This window comes from Accipiter gentilis, chromosome 21 (genome assembly GCF_929443795.1).
Source record: "Accipiter gentilis chromosome 21, bAccGen1.1, whole genome shotgun sequence".
Classification (NCBI taxonomy): domain Eukaryota; kingdom Metazoa; phylum Chordata; class Aves; order Accipitriformes; family Accipitridae; genus Astur; species Astur gentilis.
Genome location: NC_064900.1, coordinates 1,756,195 through 1,778,790, shown reverse-complemented (window position 1 = coordinate 1,778,790; position 22,596 = coordinate 1,756,195). Strand labels below are relative to the sequence as shown.

At 40.2% G+C, this 22,596-nt stretch overlaps 1 protein-coding gene across 1 annotated transcript in view; it reads right to left on the bottom strand.

Annotated features, from left to right (window-relative positions):
- Positions 1–22,596, bottom strand: part of MAN1A2 (mannosidase alpha class 1A member 2) — a 138,089-nt gene that overhangs the window by 41,687 nt on the left and 73,806 nt on the right. The window contains exons 6-8 of the mRNA XM_049824720.1: positions 4,543–4,637; positions 1,806–1,929; positions 1,290–1,383 (exon numbers count right to left, since the gene is read on the bottom strand). Coding sequence (XP_049680677.1) covers positions 1,290–1,383; positions 1,806–1,929; positions 4,543–4,637 — 313 coding nt within the window. The remainder of the gene's footprint in view (positions 1–1,289; positions 1,384–1,805; positions 1,930–4,542; positions 4,638–22,596) is intronic.

The window sequence follows — 22,596 nt, the reverse complement described above, 5'->3', positions numbered from 1 at the left end:
TATTATTACAACTGACAAAAAGCCCCTAAAAAATCCTGGCGATATGCCACATTAGACTTCTTTTGATAGAAGTAACAGGAGCAATTGGTTAGGAATAGAAAAAGGCAATAGAAAAAATTATTTCAGAACAACAACGTAAATAATAGGTACACAGTTGTATTTCCTCACTTTCTTTTTTCTGAATGCATCGTTAAACCTAAATTTGCCTGAAGAATTTATCTCATCAATCCACGTGTCTGCCTCAGAAGGTGTCACTATTCATTCAAAGATATTAGACACTTTGGAGAGAATTTTGGCCTTAACGATGGGATTAGACAACTCTTTTCACAGTCACTGCAGTGACAGCTGCATTCATTTCCCTCATGTACCAACTCAAAGTCAGAAGCAAATTCTCAGTTTGCAAGCCAGAACACGTTCTGCTGGACATTTACAGCCAACCACTGAAATCCCCGAAACCTGTCAATGATGTCAAACAGGACAGAAATAGATCATCTTGCTTGTTTTTCCTAGATAAACCTGCATTCATAAAAGAAATAGAAACAGAAACCTTGAAGAAAAAGGTTCTTTTTTATAACACCCACTATGAAAGCACTAAACTACTCAACTTCTCTTGGAAGAACCACTTCAAGAAAAGGAATCATATTTGTGCCTCTGTCTTCATGTTTTATCTCTCCACTTACATTGTCAGCAATAAAAACAATTTTTTTCTTTTCATTCCAACCAAAGCCTTTTCTTTTCTTTCCTTTTTTTTTTTTTTTTTTAATGAGACACACATTGATACCAGCAAGATGTATAGGGAGGTTCATCATGCCATTTTACATGCCACTAAGTAGAATAATGATGTTTGCAAATGTCAGTCCCTAACACTAGGTGAAGGACCTCAAATTTAACCAATATAATAAACATGCATTACTTCTACATTACCTTACAGTAATCTACTTACCAGATGGTTTGCAGAACAAAACCAGGAACAAAATGAAAATGAGGAAACTATTTTCAGCCTCATTCTTTATTACTGAAGATTGTTTTGACTGATAAAAGTTAAGATAGGCATCAGATTTGGTAGGAAGCTGCTTTCAGAAAGTACCACACAAACTGAGCTGTGTGACTTCAGAGAGTGACAGGCAAAAATTGGTTTCACAAGATCTCAAGTCTAAGTAATCCTTCTACGTTACATGTTTTCAAGCATTGCTGTTCGTACCCTACAAAATAATTTTTCTGATCTCCAACACAGCAACAAAGTAAGAAGTGGAGCTTTAATTAGGAATGAATAAAACAAGAATACTCACGCTGACCCCACCGGCCTGTTCTTGGATTCAAATAATTTGGATAAAGTCCATTAGGACGATCCATTTTTTGAAGTAACTTCCGAATGTGCATGACCTAAATTAAATCAAGAATCAGGATCACCACTAACAACATTCATCTGCTCTCTGCACACAGTTAAATCTAATCTTTTTTCTTTTTCCTTTTTTTTTAGTAGTACATTTTCTTAATCTGAACGCAGAAGCTTTCTTGAGGGCTTCCTGCAGATTAGTACATTTTTGGTTTTGTTTTTAAACAACTGCTCACAAACTTGTTTAAAAATTATTTTTAAATGTATGCTGAAACAAATAAGAAAACTTCTGTTATCATAAATTTCTGCTTGAAAAAGTCACCTACTTGGTAACAGAAATACAAGTATGAAAAAATTTACCTGCTATCAAGAATGCAAATAGAATTCAATATAGAAAGTATTTAATACAATTTATGATGAAACAGTATAAAAGACACTTGTATGATAAAAAACTGAATTTGACACCTACCTTGTTGTAGTATACGGGGTCCCCTGTCAAATAGCTGAGGTGGACAAATTCCATATGCAGAGTACCAAATTCAGCAAGGATGCTGCTGCCGGCAGAAGCCCAGCCCCAGTTTCGACCCACACCGCTGAATTCCCACAAATATGCATAAAAAAGGGAGAAAACAACAAAAAATGCAGAGTTACTGTGCACAGCACTAGTAACAACCACCACAGCAAATTAAACAAGTAACAGTAAAATATTAACCCGTACTTAAGATTACAGGACTTGATTGATCAGTTGGTTCATTGGTTGGGTCTTTTTCAAAAGAAGATACCATAACCTCATCAACAAAAAGTCCTGTGCTTAAAAGATACAATATCTTGATGTCCCAGAACTACAATGACTTAACATTGGGCCCATTCTCGATCATTGTTTATTCATTGGAAGCTCCCAAGAACAAGAATCAAAAGCAATTATCAGACGAGAAGAGTATCCTCCTGAGGGCGGCAGCGTTCGATTCCTTGTTCTGCCAAACATCTGCTGAGTTCCCGTTACTTATGTGGGATATGCTTCGAGTCGGGATTAGACACTCCGGTAGGACGGGAGCTGGCCCTGGCTGTACCTCCATAGGAAAACACTATGTTTACTGTAGGTAGAATATCATGAGTTCCTCAGACTCACATAAACAATCAACAGAAAGTATCATATACCTCCTATCTTTTGCACTCTAAGAGATACCATCTTGCTAAGTTGTAACTCCTAAATTACATCTGGTTTAATCTAATTTGGGAGTTTTCACCACCTTTCAGCATCAGGTCTTGTAATTTCTGAAGTTAACTACGTTTTCCTAGAGATTAGTTTTACTTCCTCTTGTAGAAGATTTCAGTTATCAGTATGACTCCAATCAACTAGGAACGCCTTCTTACTTAGTTTTTAAATTACAAATTAGAGAGAGGAAATGTAAAGGAAAAATGTTGGTTATGGAGCAGTATTTGCAGCTCTGACCCAAGACATAACAACACCTTTTAAAATACAGTAACTGCTGTTTACAAAATGATAGCTTGTCTCATGGGTTTTTTGGTACAGCTCTCAAAAAGAGAAAATCAAGTGTTTCATTATGAATACAAAAGCTAATAAAAGACAAGTCAATAATTTTCAGGTCTTGTCTTTTACAGCATGCCAGCCTCACGATAAGTGTTCTCATATATGGCTGCGACTGTCACTGCCCTCTGGCACGCCAGCCACTATTTTCCGCTGTGATGCTGGCTGGTTCTGTACATTACCGAGAGACTGACACAGTGAATTCATAAACCATATCAGCACGCAGGAAATTTCTGGTGCTCCAATCCTTTCCCCTCTGCCTACTGCAAATCCTCCTCCCTGGTCCTGCTTTTCTGACTGTGCTCTGATATCCGACCTGTGCAATCGGCCTCCGTATTATTTTACTATTAAGTATCCGTGCATCTCCTGCTTGCAGCTTCTTAAACCTTGCCTATGTTGGTCGAGCCAGTGAACCAGATGCCTGTGCTGCTGCCCAAGGAGTATGGCCACCTGGGCCCTTCAAACATACTGGAATCACGGTCCAGGATTGGGCTAAACGTAGGAAAAATAAAAAACTAGCTTGCACGCAGAGGAAGTTCACACAGTATGAAACTGCAGGAAGAACACAAGACTGAGTAAACCATAATGCTGTGCAGAAAGCGCATAGGGAAATTTAACCTAATTGTACACAAGTTCAAAAAATGGGGAAAGTGCAGCACGGGCAAAGCAGAGAAAACCACGCAAGGGTGGTGGGGCCCTGCGCCAACAGGAGGGCAAACCACAGCTCCATCGTCTTCGCCCAGGGAGTGACAGCGAAGGGAGGATTGTTTCCTGATCGCAAAAAGGCACGGAAGGCTAATGCTCTCAAAGTAGTCCTAAAACCTCTTCACCATCCAACAAAGCACAACAAATACCTCTCCTAAAAGAAAAACAATTTAAAAGAACTCAAAAACTCTTTGCTATTTACTATCCCAAATTGCTTAAGTGCACGCACAGTCTAGACATGCACCCCAATTCAGCTACTGTTTAAGAACATAATAAAAATTTAAAAAATGCCTTGCATCAGAAACGCGCTCTCAAAATCTGAGGGAAATCCCAGCACTGAACAAGCACTACAAGTTAAATTAGACAAGGCAATTCTCTTCCACAAGGCAATCCAAACCATCTAAGTTCAGTGTCTGACCTGACCAGCCATCTAAAGGAGCCTCTCCATCTCCATAGACCATAGTGGACTTCAGCACACTAGCCCTTAGACCTAAACTGAACCATATAATGAATTAACATCTTCAGAGTCCCATCATCTTCTCAAACATTGTGAGTCTTCTAAAGGTAACATAGAGCTCACACAGTATACAAAATCCTGTAAGTTCAACCATGGCCTGCAAACAATTTTGGTTTTTACTAGGTTCTTTAATTGACTAAAGAATCAATGATTAAGCTCTAGGGCAATACATGGTATAATACACTGGGTATGTTCCAATAGCATGTTGAATTCTTATTGCAGAATCAGGAGAAAAAAAATCACGGTCACAATTTATTTCAGTTAATGAGGTAGAATGCTCTGAACTCTATTAGAATTCTTCTGAAGTGCCAGGAATGCCCATTTGCCTGCATCTTCTACAGTTCCACTACAAAGAAAAACTGATATATGCCATTACTAATTTTAAGATGGAGGGAAGGGGAGGAACACACTGCCCCACAAAAGAAAATTCATTACCTTTTCAGATTCACCATTGCCCATGGTATACCCGTAGGTGTGTTGAAGGCTGGAAGAAGTTTTCCTGCCAGTTGCACTGCTTTGATCTTGAAAACCTAAGATAGTAGGATCAATTGCAAATAGTTACAAAGTCTGATTTCTCCCCAAGAACTATAGAATGACATTTCCTTGTCCCACCCACCTCTTCGTATTAGAAAAGCTTTACATTGTAAAAAATATATTAACTTATCATTTATTTTTCACTTGTTCATTTTATAAATTTCATTAAGATTTGAACATGAAAAGAAAGCTTGTCATTTTCATTTCTTTCCTTCCGTGCTCTCCAGCAATAGCGCTTAGGTTCCTATTAAAGAAGAATATCAATTCTCCTCCCACCGCCCTCCACCAATATTAGGAACTTCAAGTGCTTTCTAAACCAGTCTTTAAATTATACTTTATATTTTGCAGCTAAAAAAAAAAAATAAAAAAAAAAAAAAAAAAATCAAACGACAACTCCTCCACCCCCCACTCAAGTACTTGAACTTTTATGAACTTCCAATCTCTTTTTAAGGATATATATATATATAGTGCAAGTGCAGACAGCGTTCCTATTCTTTTATGAACACTGTCTACGCAAAACCATATATATGCAGTTTCCTGTAGCTTTTCCTTCATTGATAATGCATAGGAAAAATAATTATAGACTTAATCTTCCCTCTCAAGTCTGATTACTCGTAGAAATTACTGACGGGACAAAGTGTCTTTCATTTCTAGTGTCATTTCTACTTACTTTTGGAACATAACTCTGTAAAAGCCTTATTCAGAGCCTAAGTTTATTAGGTAAATGAGCAACTGGGATAAAATTCCTTCTAAGCCTACAGGAAGCATCTTTTCCAAGAAGGCATATTTGGTAGATCCCCATGATGTAAAACTGTTTTTACCAGCTAGTTGCTAGAACACATTTTAATTAACTTGATGTTATCACTACATTTCTGAAAAAGTATCTTCTTAATTTAGAGATAACATTATTCAGCCGTTTATTACATGTTTGTGCAGTGCTTCAAAAAGAGCTACCATGCCCTAAAATAACTTATGCAACATGAACATACTATAGAAACATTTTTATCAACTACCTGACCAATACTTTGTAATTGAGAAGAATAAGAGCTTTAAGGACAACTACAAGACAGCTCTGTTAGATTTATAAAAAGGATTTCTCCCTTTTGTAAAGTCTACAGGAGGAAAACAGAAGAGGTGCTCACTAGAAAAGCAAGCTCAAAAGTAGCTGAAAAATAAGCAATCAAGAACATCCTGATTTTTCACATGAAGGTGGGAAAAGATCAATATCTTAATATTTGAGGAGATGACTAGTGAGACATGAAATAAACCAGAAAAGAATATTAAAGATGACATCTAATTGTATTTGATGCAGTGGAGTATGGAGAGATGGAGGTGGATCTGAAAGCAATGAGCCAGGAAAAAGAACTTCTACAGAGGTACTCTAAATGAATTGTAAGATGGGATAAGACTAAACTGAAAAAGAAGATACCTCAGAACATGATTTGATAGAATTGTGAAGTAACAGAGGCAATACGGCTTGAATGATTTTTAGCAAAGATACTGTCAAGAGACAGTCTTTGAGAAAATATGCAGAAATTTATCAGTAAAATCCAGATAACACTCTGACCTTGAATAAAGGACCAAGTCAAAATAGGAAGGCGTAGCATAAGAGGTATAATACAGGTGGAGTCTATGGTAACTGGAGGAAAAAGAAACCCTGAAGAGAACTAAAAGCTCTATCTTGGCCCAGTTACATGTAAACTACCTGATTTGCATCTATAAATATGTGTCAAAAATTCACGCTGAACTTTTAGGTTTTTAAGAGTAGATGGGTCAAGACCAGAGAGAACTATCCACACAGAGTCATCTAAAGGGAGTTCCTCTACAGCACTGACAAGCCGCAACACCTAACCCAGAACAGAATGATGACTTCCAGTTAAATGGTACAGAGTTCAGAAAGACATTTGTGGCACAAATTTGTTTAGCTTTAGCTTTTGGACCCTGGACCCTCTGAAAGCACTATGCATTACTGTGTTATTCATTAAGAAAAGATAGGGAAACATTAGGGTAAGACTCCTCCATAGGAGAACATCCCTAGAAACATCCTCACTAGAAGAATATTCTTAATGGCCAACTATTTACATACCACTGTCCAGTACTACGATATCTGGGAAACAAGTTCTAGTACTGGAAGCAGTTTTTCATACAAGTGTACGAAGTAAAGGTTGAGCTGATCTAAATGCGCATGAATCTAGACAAGGAGGGTTAAAGCAAGGCAATCACCGTGCCAGCCATTTCGGCACGTGAGCAAACCAGACGTCGGGGCGGCAGCAGTAAGCGCTCGTTCAGACCACCACGTTAGCAGTACCTGCGGAAACTTGCTGAGATTAGAGGGTCCTTCCCGGCACCTCTGTTGGGTTGAAGACCCTACGTAACCACTGATTTAGCATCACAAGGGAAACCTCTACCTCTCTCTATCCCTCTCACCCAAGACTGAATGCAAGGAAACACTTAAAAAAATTGGCTGAAGACACGTCTTTACTTTCGATTACTGCAATCTCAGTCCTATCTCACTGCTGGTTCTGGATAACAAAACCACTTAATGCTTGACACAGCATTTACCTGCGCAGAGTGGAGTGAGAACTGGGAGATGGCTGCATAGGTTTTTATCAAAGTGACCAGAAGAGCATATTTGGAGAGACGGAGGGAAAAGAAAGAAATGCAGCAAGCAGTGGTGGGTGAGATGCCTTTTATGGGACACTGTGGACATGACCAGAGGGCTCTGCCAAGCTCATTAAAGTGACTTCTTTTGTTAAGTTTCAGACACACCGTAAGAGCAACAGTAAACGCCTCCGGCTATAGCTTTTAAATAACATGCTGGCATCAAACAACATGGTTACTTATCCGATAGTAAGTATTTTTACTTTTTTTTTTTTTTTTTTAAAAAAAAAAAAAAAAAACACCCAACAGGTTGAACTGATAGATTCTATTTCAGCCTTGGCAGTTCCCTGTTGACAGGCAATGCATTTCAAGAAACATATAGGCAAGAAGAACAGAGAAGAACAAAAAATGAATGGATGCCTTGAAAATAGAGCTCATTAGGAAACAGTAAAAGAATTGGGGTTATTTAGTCCAGAAAAAAAACGTTCAAGAGAAGACAAGATAATGACTTTTCAGTATAGAAAAGGCTAATACAAGGAAAAGGAAATAATTTTTTTCATGGATGTGGAGAATACAAAATAACACCAAAATGGAGCAAGGGAAAGTAATTTAGTTATTAGGAAAAAGTTGGCGATAAGGATAATTAATAGCGAAGCATGACTGTGATTACTGCAGAGTCATCACTACAGCTTTTAAAAACGCACTGTACAACACATGCAACTACGAAGACTGACGAGATTTGACCCTGCCAGGGAACAGACGAGTAACTGAGAACTACACAGCTTCCTTACCACTCTTCCAGTCATACTGCTGGGTTTGCGTGGCGGGGTTTTGGGTTGCGGGGGAGGCTACAGGGGTGGTGTCTGTAAGAAGCTGCCAGAAGCTTCCCCTATGTCCGAAGGAGCCAATGGCAGCCGGCTCCAAGTTGGACCCGCTGCTGGCCAAGTCCGAGCCCATCAGAGGTGGTGGTAGCACCTTTGGGAGAACAGATTTAAGAAGGGAAAAAAACCCCTGCTGTGTAACAACAGCAGCGAGAGGAAAGGAGTGAGAATGTGTGAGAGAAACAGCCCTGCAGACCCCCAGGTCAGTGAAGGAGGGGAGCAGGTGCTCCAGGCCGTATTTACCTTGACTCCAGAACCTTTCATTATATATATTTTTTTTCCTCTTCCCAATCCAGCTGAGGATGGGGAGTGATCCAGCAGCTTTGGTGGGTACCTGGCATCCAGCCAGGGTCAACCCACCAAAATTGCCAATTAGTCAAATAGCTTGTGCACATTCCATACACGCAAGCGGAAAGTGTTTTGTCTCTCTCGGGGCCTTGTACCTACTCTGTAGACCCACGCAGCACCAGTAACGGGTGCATAAATCACAGAGACCACTCACCCCCAAGTTTCCTTGCTAGCACAAGCTCCGAAGTAGAGACCCCTGTAACAGAGAGGGAGTCACAAAACCCACAAAGACAACAGGTCTCAAAGAAGTGCTGTTCCTGCAGGATAACTCAAGTATTTTTTCAAATGTGCATTCACACTAGCATTAATTACAGAGTTTAGCATGTAGTGGCCTTAAGATGTGGAGGTAACTGATCAGAGTCTTCTTAAAGTAAAGACCCCATAACAGTTCTAGAAACACATCCTGTTTTGAAGACACAGAAATACTGTTCTAGGAAAACATGTATTAATCCCAGAGTGGCCGTTCTGTCCATTCTCAAAATATGGACAGTTTTTCAGAAAATTTTTAGAAACCACCATAGACTTGGAGAAGAATTTCCATTTTACACAGCAAAAACTAATACACTAAATCCATCTAGGAGAGAGTGAAAATTAGCAGAAAAAGCAAAACCTAAACCCCAAATCGGATAAGTGGATCCCTCATTAAGATGAAAACATCAATCGTTATCTACAAACTAGTGTGTACAGCAGACCAGCTGTGAGGGCCTGAATCGCTGTCACTCATTAAATTGATGCTTAAAATATCGAACCTGCCAGCCACCCCACAATATGAAACTTGCTCCTGAGCCTATTAATCCAAGTAAGGCCAAAACATTCAGCAGAAAAGGCCTTAAAGATCAAGATGATTCTTCAAAAGCCTTATTGATTTATCCAGTGACTGCTGAGATGCATGCCTGCAACTCTTAGAAGACTATATTATGCTAATACTGCTGTTAGGTGTTCCCTTCCAGCACTGTGAATGGCAAACAGCCTCAAATGGCCTCTGTTCCCATTTCTGAGGGGGATTATAGATGTTTTATACAAATAAAGAATCTCTTTCATTTATGTGCATAGATCAGCCTTTGAGTCATTCTTCTTAAACAGTAATAAATGCCAGACTTCTGCTTAATCTCACAGTTATTAACTAGCGAGTATCCATGGTCATGCAATGTGGCTGGTTCTGTAGGTTTGACAACTTTTGATCCTCAAAAAAACATCAGACAAAACAGATATACCGCAGAAGTTCACAAAATTGTAGTACTCGCACAATCAGTAGTGATACTACCAAATCCTGCACACATTTCCTTCGAACACTAAGCACGAAGATGATGAGGCAGACCCATCTAATTACTGAACACAGATAAAAAAACCAGAGCATCTGACAGCAATACTAGACTCAGACCCTTGAGGAAAATATTTGGTATTTCTTGGCCCAATCCAGAACAGTTATCTTTCTACGTTCCGAGTTCAATCTGCAGTAGTGAACTCTTCGCTGCCCTTTTGTGGCTAACCACCCATTTCAAGCTCAGCTTGTCAGATAGGACTTTCTGCATGAGTAGAGATAGAGGCTCGTGGTGTGATTTACCGCTGAAAATCAAGCAGCATTGTCACACACACACAAAAGGTAACTAGCTTAACAAGCATTTCTGTTTTGTTGCCTATTTATATATAAGCCTTACTGCATAGGAAGAAGGTGTCTGCATGTCAGGTGAATAGCTCTAAGTTCCAACGCACTTTCCCCCTCCAAGATTGGGAACTCCTGGGTTTTACAGTGTTCCTATGGCATCTCCCCACTGCAGGTGGAGGCCATCCTGCTACCAAGAAATGAAGAAATTACTCCCTCTTTACAAATTTGCTTCTAATAAATTCCACAGATTTAATTACAAAGGCATCTTGTGAGATGAGGGAGAGGCAATAAGATTCTGGTTAACATTTCAGCTATCATAGTATGAATTGAAAGTGGGAGAGCACTTCAGCTGTATTTTATAGATGTTTGTGAGTGATGATTGAAGTGGTATGCCACATCTAGAATTGGTCCTGGAGAACATAAATCCATGTTCATGTGAGATTTAGCAAGGCAGCTACAAACTACACCACCTGTAGAGGTGAAACAAGGTAGAATTACATAAATAGAACAGCACCTCTTCAGCATTGTAGGTCTCTGGAGTCATAGCAGATGTTCAGGGAAGGAATATTTGCAGATACTATAAAGACAATGCCATAGCTAAGGTACTTCTGCTGTCTTTGGTGAGCTGTAATGATTACCAAAGTACTCAATGAGCAACACTTAGCATTTCTAGAAGACTGAAAGTCTTTAAACAAGAGAAGACTTACCCTGCAAAGGGACACTCTGTGAATTTATATTACTTTCGCTATGACAGAAAAAAAAATATAATATGGAAATGAAAAATCTAAGCCCATCTCAGCAGTCTAAGATCAGAGTTAAAAAAAAAGAAAAAAGGAATCAACTTGAATCTGGACTACAGTGTCAACTTCACCAGCTTCTTTGTGAGGATTTTATGGGAGACAGTGCCAAAAGCCTTACCGAAGTCTAGATAGACAATATCCACTCCCCTCTCTTCACCTCCCAAGCCAGTCATTTCATCGTAGGTTATCACAGTTGGTTGAGCATGACTTGCCCTTTGTGAATCCATGCTGGCGACTCCCAGTCACCTTGCTGTTCATGGGCCGGGGATTCGTTTTCCAAGATTAGTTGCTCCATCACCTGCCCAGGGATTGAGGTAAGGCTGACCGGCCTGTAGTTCCCTGGGTCCTCCTTCTTGCCCTTTTTGAAGGCAGGAGTGACGCCATTCATCTTGTGTGTTAGCTTTGGCACCCAACGATACATATTTTAACCTTAGCCTTTTAAGCTATTACACTTCCATAAGGCATGCGGCTGTTAACACACAGAAGATTTACACAGGCACAGAGAAAGAAACTGGGCTTAATTCCTTAACTCTAACAGTCTCCAAAATCTTAAAACACTGCAACATTCACCCTGAGGGAAGTCCAGGGTCGGTTACTTCTGTTCACGCAACTGTTGCTGCAGAGTCCTCCTGTGCTGTAAGAACTCTGGTCTCTCAAGAACCACAGGATAAAGCAGATAGTACATAGTCCATAAATATTACATAACTTGCTGATTTACTTGTTTCATGAGCCAATAAATGCTTCATGAAATGTTCTTAAAAAAAACCACCAAACCATACCAAAACAAAAAAAAACATTATCAATTCAGCAAACTCATAAAGTCAACATTTATGACTGCCACGTCGTGCACCAACTCTGATTCAGGCCTCTCTTCCCTTTAAAGGTCTCTAAAGTCAAACCAGTTTTTCTGCACTAAAATAAAAATGCCTTTGTAAAGAGATTTTCTGAAACTCCCTTAGTTTTCCAAACATGCAGGCTAGACTGACATGTTCTTAGCTGGCAACACTGCACATAAGACTTCTACAAATACTTTTGTAAAAGAAAATCTCACTCTATACCTCCCTGAAATATATGCTTTTGTTGACAATTTGAAAGAATGGTAGGAAGGCAAGAAAGGCTCTCCAGTTTCAGATGATGCATGAAATGAGGTGATGTAACAGTTGCCTCTGATCTAAAAACCAAGGCTACACAAGCCTAGCTATCCTTAGTATCTCTGTCTGGAGATTCAGAGATTCAGCTTGTAAAAAATTTCTAATGCAGCATATCAGAATTATCCTGACTTCAAGGAAAAAGCTGCAACTGCACTCTGCATTCTACTTCTAAAACAAAAAGCTCAGTAAAGCCCGTAGGACCGTACAGGTCCATTCATACACCCAAGTTGCCAGATCTCCTCTTTCCTAGAGACTCTAGACTGTTCTGAGATGAAAATAAAGGTCATGGTTTTTTGGAATACTGAATACAGGGACAGGTAAAGCACTAGCAAAAGAGATGACAAGAAACTACCCCATCACATCAACTGATCTGGATGGACTAGACAACTGTACGGATTGTCCAGCTCATAGTTCACAGGCGAGTTTCACCACATCCAGTGCACACAGGTGACCCGTGAGGGGTTACAAAAGTGACCTGGCCTTGGGTTGCCTTGCAGCCCTGTCCCTGTGCAGAGATGCCTCACCAGAGCTGGGTGGACAGCTTAGCCCTGGCTTGTCTGATAAACCCGAAACTAAACAGGGCGGTGGCTGCGCCATTCAAAGACCCAAAACCCGAACTGAGCCTTGAAATCCCTTAACAAATAGTATACCCTGAGTCTCAGTCCAACCACTATTCAATTGCCCGAGGAAGCAAGGTTAAAAAAAAAAAAAAAAAAAAAAAAAAAAAAAAAAAAAAAAAAAAAAAAAGCTGGAGGGTTTCAGCTTCAGTTTTAAGTGACAGCCTTGTGTATTCAAACAATCACAGACCAGCAAAGGAAAGATAAGGGGAAACTCCGCTCAGATATACACAATCCACCTAGGCATATATCATAATCCACTCAGACATAGCCATACACACCATTCCACAAGTCAGGGGATAAAACCCCTAAGATTCAGGTTGGAAATGGGGGAGTGACTTCTGCAACTATACAGTTGGCTTGTGAAGGAGACCCTTCCCCGCCTTGCTCGGGACGCCGGTCGAGGTAGCTTCCCTGGGATTGAGAGCCCTCACCTGCAGGGCTAAGTGAGTATTGTTTATGCTTAAAGTTTGTAAACACGTGTGTGCTTGTAGTTGTCTGTGAATCACTTGTGGTTGTCACAGTGTACTACTCTTCCTTTTAAAATGGTAATAGTGCATCCCTCCATTGTATCTGTAAAACCTGCAATAGTGGCATGTTAAGCCTGTAAGTGAAGTTCAAATAAATCATTTGCTTGAACCTTGCAGTTAAGTCTTTTTCCGCCACAACAACCCAGGAAAACTATCGTAGTGGTAGTTGCTAAGTTAAGAGTTGTACTGAAAAGCATTAAAACACCTATCTAATCATGTTGTTCAGCTACAGTCTACAAATGAGCAGAAAAATACTTAAACTGCATCAGTTAAATGCAGATGTTATCTAGTTGACTATAACTTTTCCTACTTATGTTTCACAAATTAGCAATTATATGTTCAAATGTTGCTTCTTAGATAGAAGGTAATAAATACTACGGTGGTTTTCTACTATCAGCAGGGAAAGATTTGCAGACAGAATTCTTAAGTGATACTATCTTTATCTTCTACTGAAGTTTTCCAAAGCTGCTTTCCTGGACAACAGACGAGAGGAATCTAGTTACTGTTCACTGAGGCATCTCTTAGGATCTAATGAAATATTCATTGGTTTCACACTATTGATATTTTTGAAAAATCCACATGAGAAAGTTTGTGCATATATCAGCTTATTGGAAATATTTGACATTTTTGCTCTAGAAGATCTAAACATAAAAATTTGGCATGCACTGGACAACCAGCTAAACACATTTAAACTACCTGGCACTGGCTAATAATACCTCAATTAAACTGCATAATTTCCATTCACTTCAATAGCCGTATCAGCTTCCTTGGCGTGAGTTTCATGCATATCTGAGTAGAAAAGTTACACGTTCTCCGTTTTTAAAGGGCCTTCAAATCTGAGGCGCTTTACACCAGTCAGTCAACATCACAGATCACTTAAAATTCAGAATAAATGCAATGAAAATCTGGCATATAAATGCCTCCTCGTTCTGATCATTCCCGGAAGATATAATGCGCTGTTTCTCATCCCGCCTAACCGAGCCAAAAACGATGGCAGTCTCGAGTTCATTTTCTCTTCTATTATTATTATTAGAAAGTTGCTTTCAGCCTAGGCAATTTTTGTGCTTTATCCTTCCTGCTTTTCATCTCTCTGACTTCTTCACTCTAAGTTGACCTGCACAAGAAGTATTAACCTGCCAGATTAGTTACCGTTGTAAATAAATCGTCTCAGGACTAGAAGCAACAATCTTGAATTTGCACCAGATACCAATCACAATCACTCATGCCTAAGCATGCTCTAAGGATGCAAGCGGGCTTTTAAAAGACTCTCTCTTCAGATGATTTCTTCTTGCTGTGGGAGCTACTGTAGCACAGGGAACCAGATGTGAGAGCACAGACAATGCCTGGCATCTGGCTTAAATGTTCTCCCACCAGTTGCCGGCAGCAAGAAAGACTTAAAGAGTGTGGGAAAAGGGAATGGAGAAAGAGAAGGGAGAAAAATGAATCTGAACGGCCATCGGGAAACCAAACAAAAGGGCCGTCGAGGGACAGAAGATCAGTGTGGAGCTTTGCCAGCCGGGAAGCGCAAGTGGTAAAAGATCGGGCTTCCAGGCCCCCTCCTCATCCAAGGTGAAGTGCCAGGGAGAAGTCGTGAAAGAAAAGAAGAGAGCAGGAACAGGAGCTGAAGGGAAGAAAGAAGAGGCATCAGGAGGAAGGACAGGGAATGAACGGAGGGCGAAAGCAGACAAGACATAACAAGGAACCATGGAGGGAGTGCCTAGAGTATCGTTGTGAGGACAGGAGTATGAGAAACACCCTGGGGAATCTGACAGACGAAGAACGCTTTCTCATCTCCAGAACATATTCTTAGGACCTAGAACTGACCCTAACATATCAGCCCCTCAACATGCCTTTGTAGCCAAACACATCCAGGCAAAGCAAATGGTAAAAATGAATCTCGGGTAGCTTGGGGTTTTTTTATTAATTAGTCATCTTTGGTATTTTGGTACTACCAGTTGTTCTACTAAATTAAGTAACAGACTGCATTATGTTCCTGAAGGTCCTAACTCAACTGATGATCCGGTCTCTCTGTTGTTTTTAAGAAGGAAAATCTGTATCAGGAACCCTAAGAAATGGTTCTGAAGTCAAGTAATTAAGCTGTTTGTGCTATACTTACAAGTCTTATAAGAATCCTTTTCATGCAATAAACATTACCTACCTTCTCTGATTATTAATCTCTCTTGACACTGGCTTTTTTTTTTGGTAACACCTACTCCTAATGCTTTCTCCACTCATGTCAAATACCTCCTTAATTACCCATATATTTTTCTCTGCCATGTCATCTTTTTTGTCCTTAGGCTCTGTGCTTACATTGTATCAATTTCTACTTTCTGTCTCAGTTATTCCTGTCTCCTGTTTCTCTTGAATGTGCTGCCAAGCTTTCCATTTTAAATTAATCTCAATTTCCCCTTTAGACTTTGCCAGAAATGACTCAGTCCCCTTCAGACTGTATTTTTCTTTACAAAAAAAGTTAAAACAAAGATGAAATTACATATTGTTTCACACTACATGCACTCATTACACACAGCCTCCCTCCTCCCATTGGTATGATGTAACAGATTGCAATGCAAAAAATCCCAGTCTAGAAAAAAATAATTTTAGAAATCACATAGCTTTTACATCTTCAAAAATATATCCTTTACACAATGTCAGATGCAAAAATACATTACGTTGCACCTGATGAAAGTAAGTAAATAGTATTTTGTGGGTTTGCTTTTTTTTTGGACTGATGAACTGGCTTGTTTTCACAGATTTACAGACATACTTAGCTTATCTACAGTTAATATATCTATTAGGACCAAGTTCTGACAGAAAATTAGTTGGCAAACAAAAGCTATGAGCAATGAATTAGTAAGCACTGAATCTTCATAGTTGCATAAATTCTGCAAGGCACTTGAAAAACCAGACATTTCGTTTGAAAAATGTTGAGATAAACACCCTAAACTCCTGCAGCATAATTCATTGATCTCAAGGCCAGGAATTGGACAAAAATTTTCTTTTATGCCATGCAAACAAAAATCAAAAAGGCTCATCAGAGCAACAGTTTGATCATCTGTATGAAATAAAGCATAACGACCAAGCTTTTCTTTATACAAAGCATAGTGACTACATCAATAAGTAGTATTTAAATGAAACATTTCTTCCAGAGATATATCTGGACTGAGTCATATACCACATACTGTGTCCAAGAGGCATAACTATCAGTCTTGAACCTTTTCATGATTCTTCTACCGCCTCAAAAGAACATGATTACCAAGAAGTTTGCAGCATACCAACAGTGGCCCTTTATTAATGACTTAAACAGAAAAAAATTCCTCCTTGCATTCAAAACTCCTGTTTATAAATCCAAATGCTCATAGGTCTATTGCCACAGGATTCATACCAAAAGTTCAAACTGAGCTGCTTGCCTTTTGTGAGTTCCATGTATTCTTCAAAGCCACACCTACTCACAACACATTCCCTCGTTCTGTTCCCATGTGGGTCTGGCCAACGTGGGTCACTTGTTCTTTTTCCAACTTGCAGCCTGCACCTACACCTTTGGCAACGTTAAAACGGATTTAATTTATACAGGCCGAGCTGAACGATTGATTAAATTTCTCCTGAGTTTTCTATTTATTTGCTATCTCAACATGAGCAAATCTACAGTCAGCTACAAATTCTTATGAGAATACTTTTATTGTCAAGTCACTACTACACTGATGATCTCTTACTTTCCATTAAGTGAATTTCTGGGATGGGGAGGAGGAGTGAAATCAAACTAGCTGGCTCAGCTCACAGATACCTAGGTCACCTTAAAGGACCTTTTCTGAAAATGGACATAGTTGTGTTCTTTTGGGCTAGGCACTTATCTGCAATTTTGTATTTTGAATTAAAAAAATGAATGTTAATAGGCTAGGCAGCTTCTTGGTCATTTCTTTAAAGACTTGTTTGCTGATCACCCAATTCATACATGGTAACACAATACTAAGGCAGACAGCATCCTCTTGATTCCTAACAGACTAGAAGAGTTAACCATCTTTATCATGTGATAGGTGCCCACATCATTAGAGGCAACATGATTTTTGTCAATATTTTTGCTAGTTGTTAGTGGTTTTGCTTAGCAGTCATTGTAGCATTCACGGCATTTATTTTTCTCTCGCAGTACCTAAACAGTTTTTAATTTTCGAACTCCTTTTCAAGAGGAAAACATAATAGTTAGTACTGACTGCAAACAAGTTCCAAAAGGCACAACCAGCCAAAGATGCCAGGTTTTAAAGCAGTATCATGTCTAGAGTTGTATTTTTGTTTTGTTTTAAAGCAGAAAACGATCCTGCAGGAAGTAGTCTGTTGGCAAAAGAGAATGCCATACTCCCTTCTCTGGATCAGGTCAAGCATGAAAACCCTCACTGCAGGTGCTAACTGAGGAGGAAAGAACATAGGAAAACTCAGTGGGTAAAAATTAATGTGTTACTGTCTCAACAGTAACGCCAATAAATGAATGTCTGGAAAACTAACAGGTAAGATACCGTGCTTGCTGTCACTGGTGTCCATCAGCATCTGTATGGCTTAAACTACTGAAGAGGGAGCCAAAAACGAATAGACATGGTCATCAGGTAATACATGGCATGCAAGTAGTTACAAATGATCTATTCTTTCTTAGCTTTTATAGCCCTCTACAGGAACATGATCAAAAAGTGAGTTTTAAGAGTGGCTATCACTGCATAGTTATTGTATTTTCTATTGCTAAAACAGCTTGTCCTTTATTTCCACCACTTTAAAGCACGTTATACCAACAGGCAAACCTATTTCCAATCAGAGTAGAGGAAACAAAACTGCAATTAAGTCAGTTTTCCCTTCTTTTTCTGCTCTTCAGGTGCCGTGCAGTACAAAGGTGCAACAATAAATTGGGCTTAGTGTCATTTGCCAGTCAAGAAAATGTTTACTACAAGCCTAGTAAACGGAAACTGCACAAGGATTACAACCTGCACTGCAGCAAGCAGTGGCAATGCCAATATGTGACAATGCTTTAAAACTCAAGAAAAAAAAAGATATATTTTTTTCAGGCTGTGTCCTGTTAGAGACCAGTGAGCTGTCACAACCATTTATGAATAAGCACCTCATCTCCTGGCAACACACCGAAATCTCATCCTTATTGGATAGGACATACACAATGCTGTTATCTCTTCCAAGATTTTAAACCTTTGAAAACTTAATTTAGATAAGCCCCTTCATAGGTACAGTCAAGACTTCTGTGAAACCAGTTCACAAAATATATTGTCTTGCTTAAAGGTCTATACCTTTATCTATTCAGGTCGGTTGTTGGGATATCCACTGGCATACATAACAATTTTACTAAGGAGTCTTCCTGAACAGAAGAGATGCTGCCTGTCAGTTTCCTGGAAAGAACTGGTTTGATTATCAGCTAATAGAATATCAGGTACTTAACAGCCTTTCCTCTCTATTTCAAATGACAGATTTCAGGCTGGATTTATCCATGCGAATTACATTATTATCCTGCCCCAAAAGATATGTCATTTTGATGGTGTTTATAAAGATAAGAAAGACAATCACATAAAGGAGCTACTTTATAGCTAAGGCTGGCAAAGGTAAACACAGTAAATCACTAATATTTTTTGTATCGCAAATACCATAAATAAGTTTGTTCAACAAAAATACAACAATAAGCTATCCTTTTTATTTTATTAATAAATCAGCAGCAGACAAGAACACTTTGTCATAATGGTGTAAGTGTCCTCCTGCCAATATCCCACAACAGTCGTTGGAATAATACTCACTTTGTTTTCCTTACTTGATGCCATTTCTCAAACACAGCCATGTACGCCACACAACTGACCTTCTATCCAGCTACGGTCTTCTGTCATCCCATGCATTATTGCTAGCAGGAATATTTTATTTGCCACTACCAGTCACACCAGGAGTTTTAATGATTTGTGAAGCTCCACTTCATGAAAAAAAGCAAGCAGTCAACAGGTAGCTTGTGCACTCTCTCCACAGGCGAATGCTGCTCTTACCAGATAAGATGCTTAGTTACTCTAAAGGCAAGATGGGGTTACTCCTGCACACCTTCCAAATCTCTTTATGGACTGCTAACAAATGAGCTCTAGGCAAAGCATTCAAGCATCACTTACTAATCCTAATCCCCAGGCACTTGTTTTACAAACCAGAACGCAGGCAAGAACTGGAAACAACGCCCAAATCCTGCTGCAAACAGCTGCCGCTGAACTTTTGTGGGGAGGAACTCGGAAGCCGTGGACTCAACGTTCGGTTTTATTAGAGACTTCCTGCATGACACTAGTCAAGACAGTTAAATCTGAGTTTTCAGAGACCGCCACAAGCTACCACATTCCTTTTTCTGCTTCCTCTTGCTTCAGAAAATATGCTGAATTTTCAGCAGCTTTAAGGACTCTTAATCTGTAAACGAGGGCCATAGGCTCTCAGCATGCTAATTGCTGAGAAAAGATAGAGTCATACTTCTGTTCACTGAAGCACCCCAAATCCAGTGAATACCTCCAGTATTTTTATCCTTACATCTATCCACTAGGCAATTATTGATGTCCGAAATTAGCACGATAACCCGTACTCTTAAAAAAAATATCATAAACCTTCGTGAACAAACATTCACAGGACACACAGCCGGCACCATTTTACAGAAAAGATTAAGAATAGAAGGTTCCTCCCGGGTGCGTATAAAGATAGGTGTTAGACACCCCCCCCCGTCAAGTCTCCTGCACAGAAGGTACGAGTGACGACCAGCTCTTGCCCCGTGATCTCCCCTCTGGCTGGGTTTGCATTTCGTGCATTTGCGGGACAGAGCAATACTTCCCAAGCACCCTGTGACGTACCGACCATCCGGGATCTGGAACGGAGGAGTGGCCGTGGCCCTGTTACGCGGTCAGCAGACACGCTCCTTTGGGGAAACCCACACTCAAAACCACCACCTTAGAAGGTGTATTCTAGAGCCCGTGGATACAATGAAAAAAACCCACAGAGCAAGCATATCAAAACAAGCCATGACTTCTTGAGGATCAGAAAATAGGTTACCCACTGAAACAAGCACTAAAGAAGAACTAGTACAAAAACACATCGGTAAAGCCCTCATCTATACAGAGCAACAGAATTAAGTTAGGCCAAACATTAACTGCAAAAAGTGATGTCATGTTTAAAATCATTCAAATCAAAATTTCAGTTAAATACGTCCTCGACTGCCCTAAGTTACTCAGGTTGAAAATATCAAGGTTCCCAAAGGCAAAGCTCAGAAAGACAGGGAAAGGCCACACATTTAAAGGCACCATCTTAACTTGGATAAAATCTAGGTACCTGAAAGAAAGTCTGCAGTGCAACAAAAGAAAACCATGTAATACCATGTTCCTCTGACTATCATAGTCTGGGTTAGCTACATCTCTTCAGCCTCAGGACAATGATCTGCATTTTGCATCCTGCCTTCTCCTACCTGGAGACACAGATGCTCCAGCAAGCGCCTGGATATGCTTGCTCCAGGTACTTTCTCTCAGTGTTAGAGGATTTTGTTTCCTTCTCTCAGTATACATGGGATCTCGCTCAACTCCTAACACACACAACATGAGAGAGCAGAAAAGAAAGCATGCTGGGAACACACAGAGGAAATGTCAAAAGGCTTAAACAAGGCTGAAAGTTTATGAAGGTACTACAAACAGAAATAAGATTTATTAGTCAAAGTCTGGTATCAAAGGACTTCATCTTCCAATTCACACAGCCATGGGAAGGGGGAAGGAGTCACTATGAGAAAAGCTGCTATTCGAAGGGGTTTACCAACCCCCCCGGGTGACACCAAGCCCCAAAAGGTGATGATGGAGATGAGGGCTTGCCACCACGGTGAGCCATGCAGCGTCACTGACAAGGGTGGGACTGTAGCCATGGGGAAGGGCAGACTTGACACACAGAAGGCAAGAGACTCCTTCCTCAGCTGGGGAGATGCAGGCAACTCTGTTAATGATCAGTGGATGGGGCTCATTTCTGCTTCGCTAGGACTTGCTATGTAGCAAGTAAGTACGCCTAGTCACTCTGGAAAGACAAACTTTCTTGAAGCAAGGAATGAGTAAGAAGAGGTCCCACAGCATGGAGAATACCTTGAAGATAGTGGCACTGCTTCTCCAGCTCCTGCTGCTCTTATCTCTTCTGAAAATGCCAACTCAGCAAATTGGACTCATCAAAGTTACCCCAGAGATGGAAGGAGATTATTGGAGAAGCTTCCTGAAGAGCAGGGATAGCCAACCTTGTTGGTTCCAGCCCCATCAGAAATTCACCTCCTCAGCCTTGTGTTGTCCTCCTTCCTTCCTCCTTTTTTGAGGATGATGGTGCTAGCAGGGGCCTCATCACTAGAACTGCCTGAGAGAGAAAGGGCAACTGCAATGTCTTTGAGAGCTCCAGGGAATAAATGGTACCCAAGGATTATTAACCCTCAGGGGAGATGCCACAGTATCCAGAGACAGTGGACATGCCTATGGCTGGGATCACTGTGAAGAGATCACTATTTCTGTAGATTCGTTCAAAAATTTGGACTTTACCTACCTATTTTTCAAGAAGCTAGACAGACATTGGCATGTAATATGAGTATCACGTTCGTTCTAGCAGTGGGTATAGTCACTGCTGGAGGCTATTGGGCAGGAGCTATAGAGGAGAAGCGACAGCAATTCATCAAATACAACTGTAAAAAACCAGAAGATTTTGAACACACAGCAATCAACTCTGGTATCTTCTCTATTTGAAAAAACATAGCAACATTGTTGCTTTATCTTGTTTATGCTTTATTGCTCCTATGATCACTTAGTGTGTTTAATTACAGGATTATTCTGCATATATGCACCACTTGGGCTATACAGCTCTCTGTCTCCTTCTTTGAACAAACGCCCATTTGGAGAGCAGAAAGTTTGTTTACAGTGTCTTCACAAAGGCTTGGCAGTGAAGAAGCTGTTCCTAGCAGGGCTCAGCATCTTCACTACTGTCTTTTGGATGGTCTTCAGAAATGAGGAACAATGGGCCTGGATCCTGCCAGATGCTAGGAAACTCCATCTGCCTTTACGAGCTCAAAGAAGTTCACATAGCCAATATGGAACTGCAGCTTGTTTCTGCTGGCATTATCAGTCTATGATGTCTTCCTTGTACTTATTGCTCCTCCACTAACCAGGTGTGGGGACAGCATAATGGAAATTGTAGCTCTTGGACTATTTGATTCAGCACACCATGTGAAAACCCCATTTCTACTGAAGATTCCAGTATGGTACCCTACATCAGGTTCTGACAAACCTTTTACCATTCTACGCCTTCAGGACACTGTAATTCCTGGTCTCCTGGTAGCCTGCTCTCCCAGATTTGACATTCAGGCACACTCATTATGGATCTATTTTGTAACTTCTACTGCAGCTTATAGCTGCGGTCTGCTGGC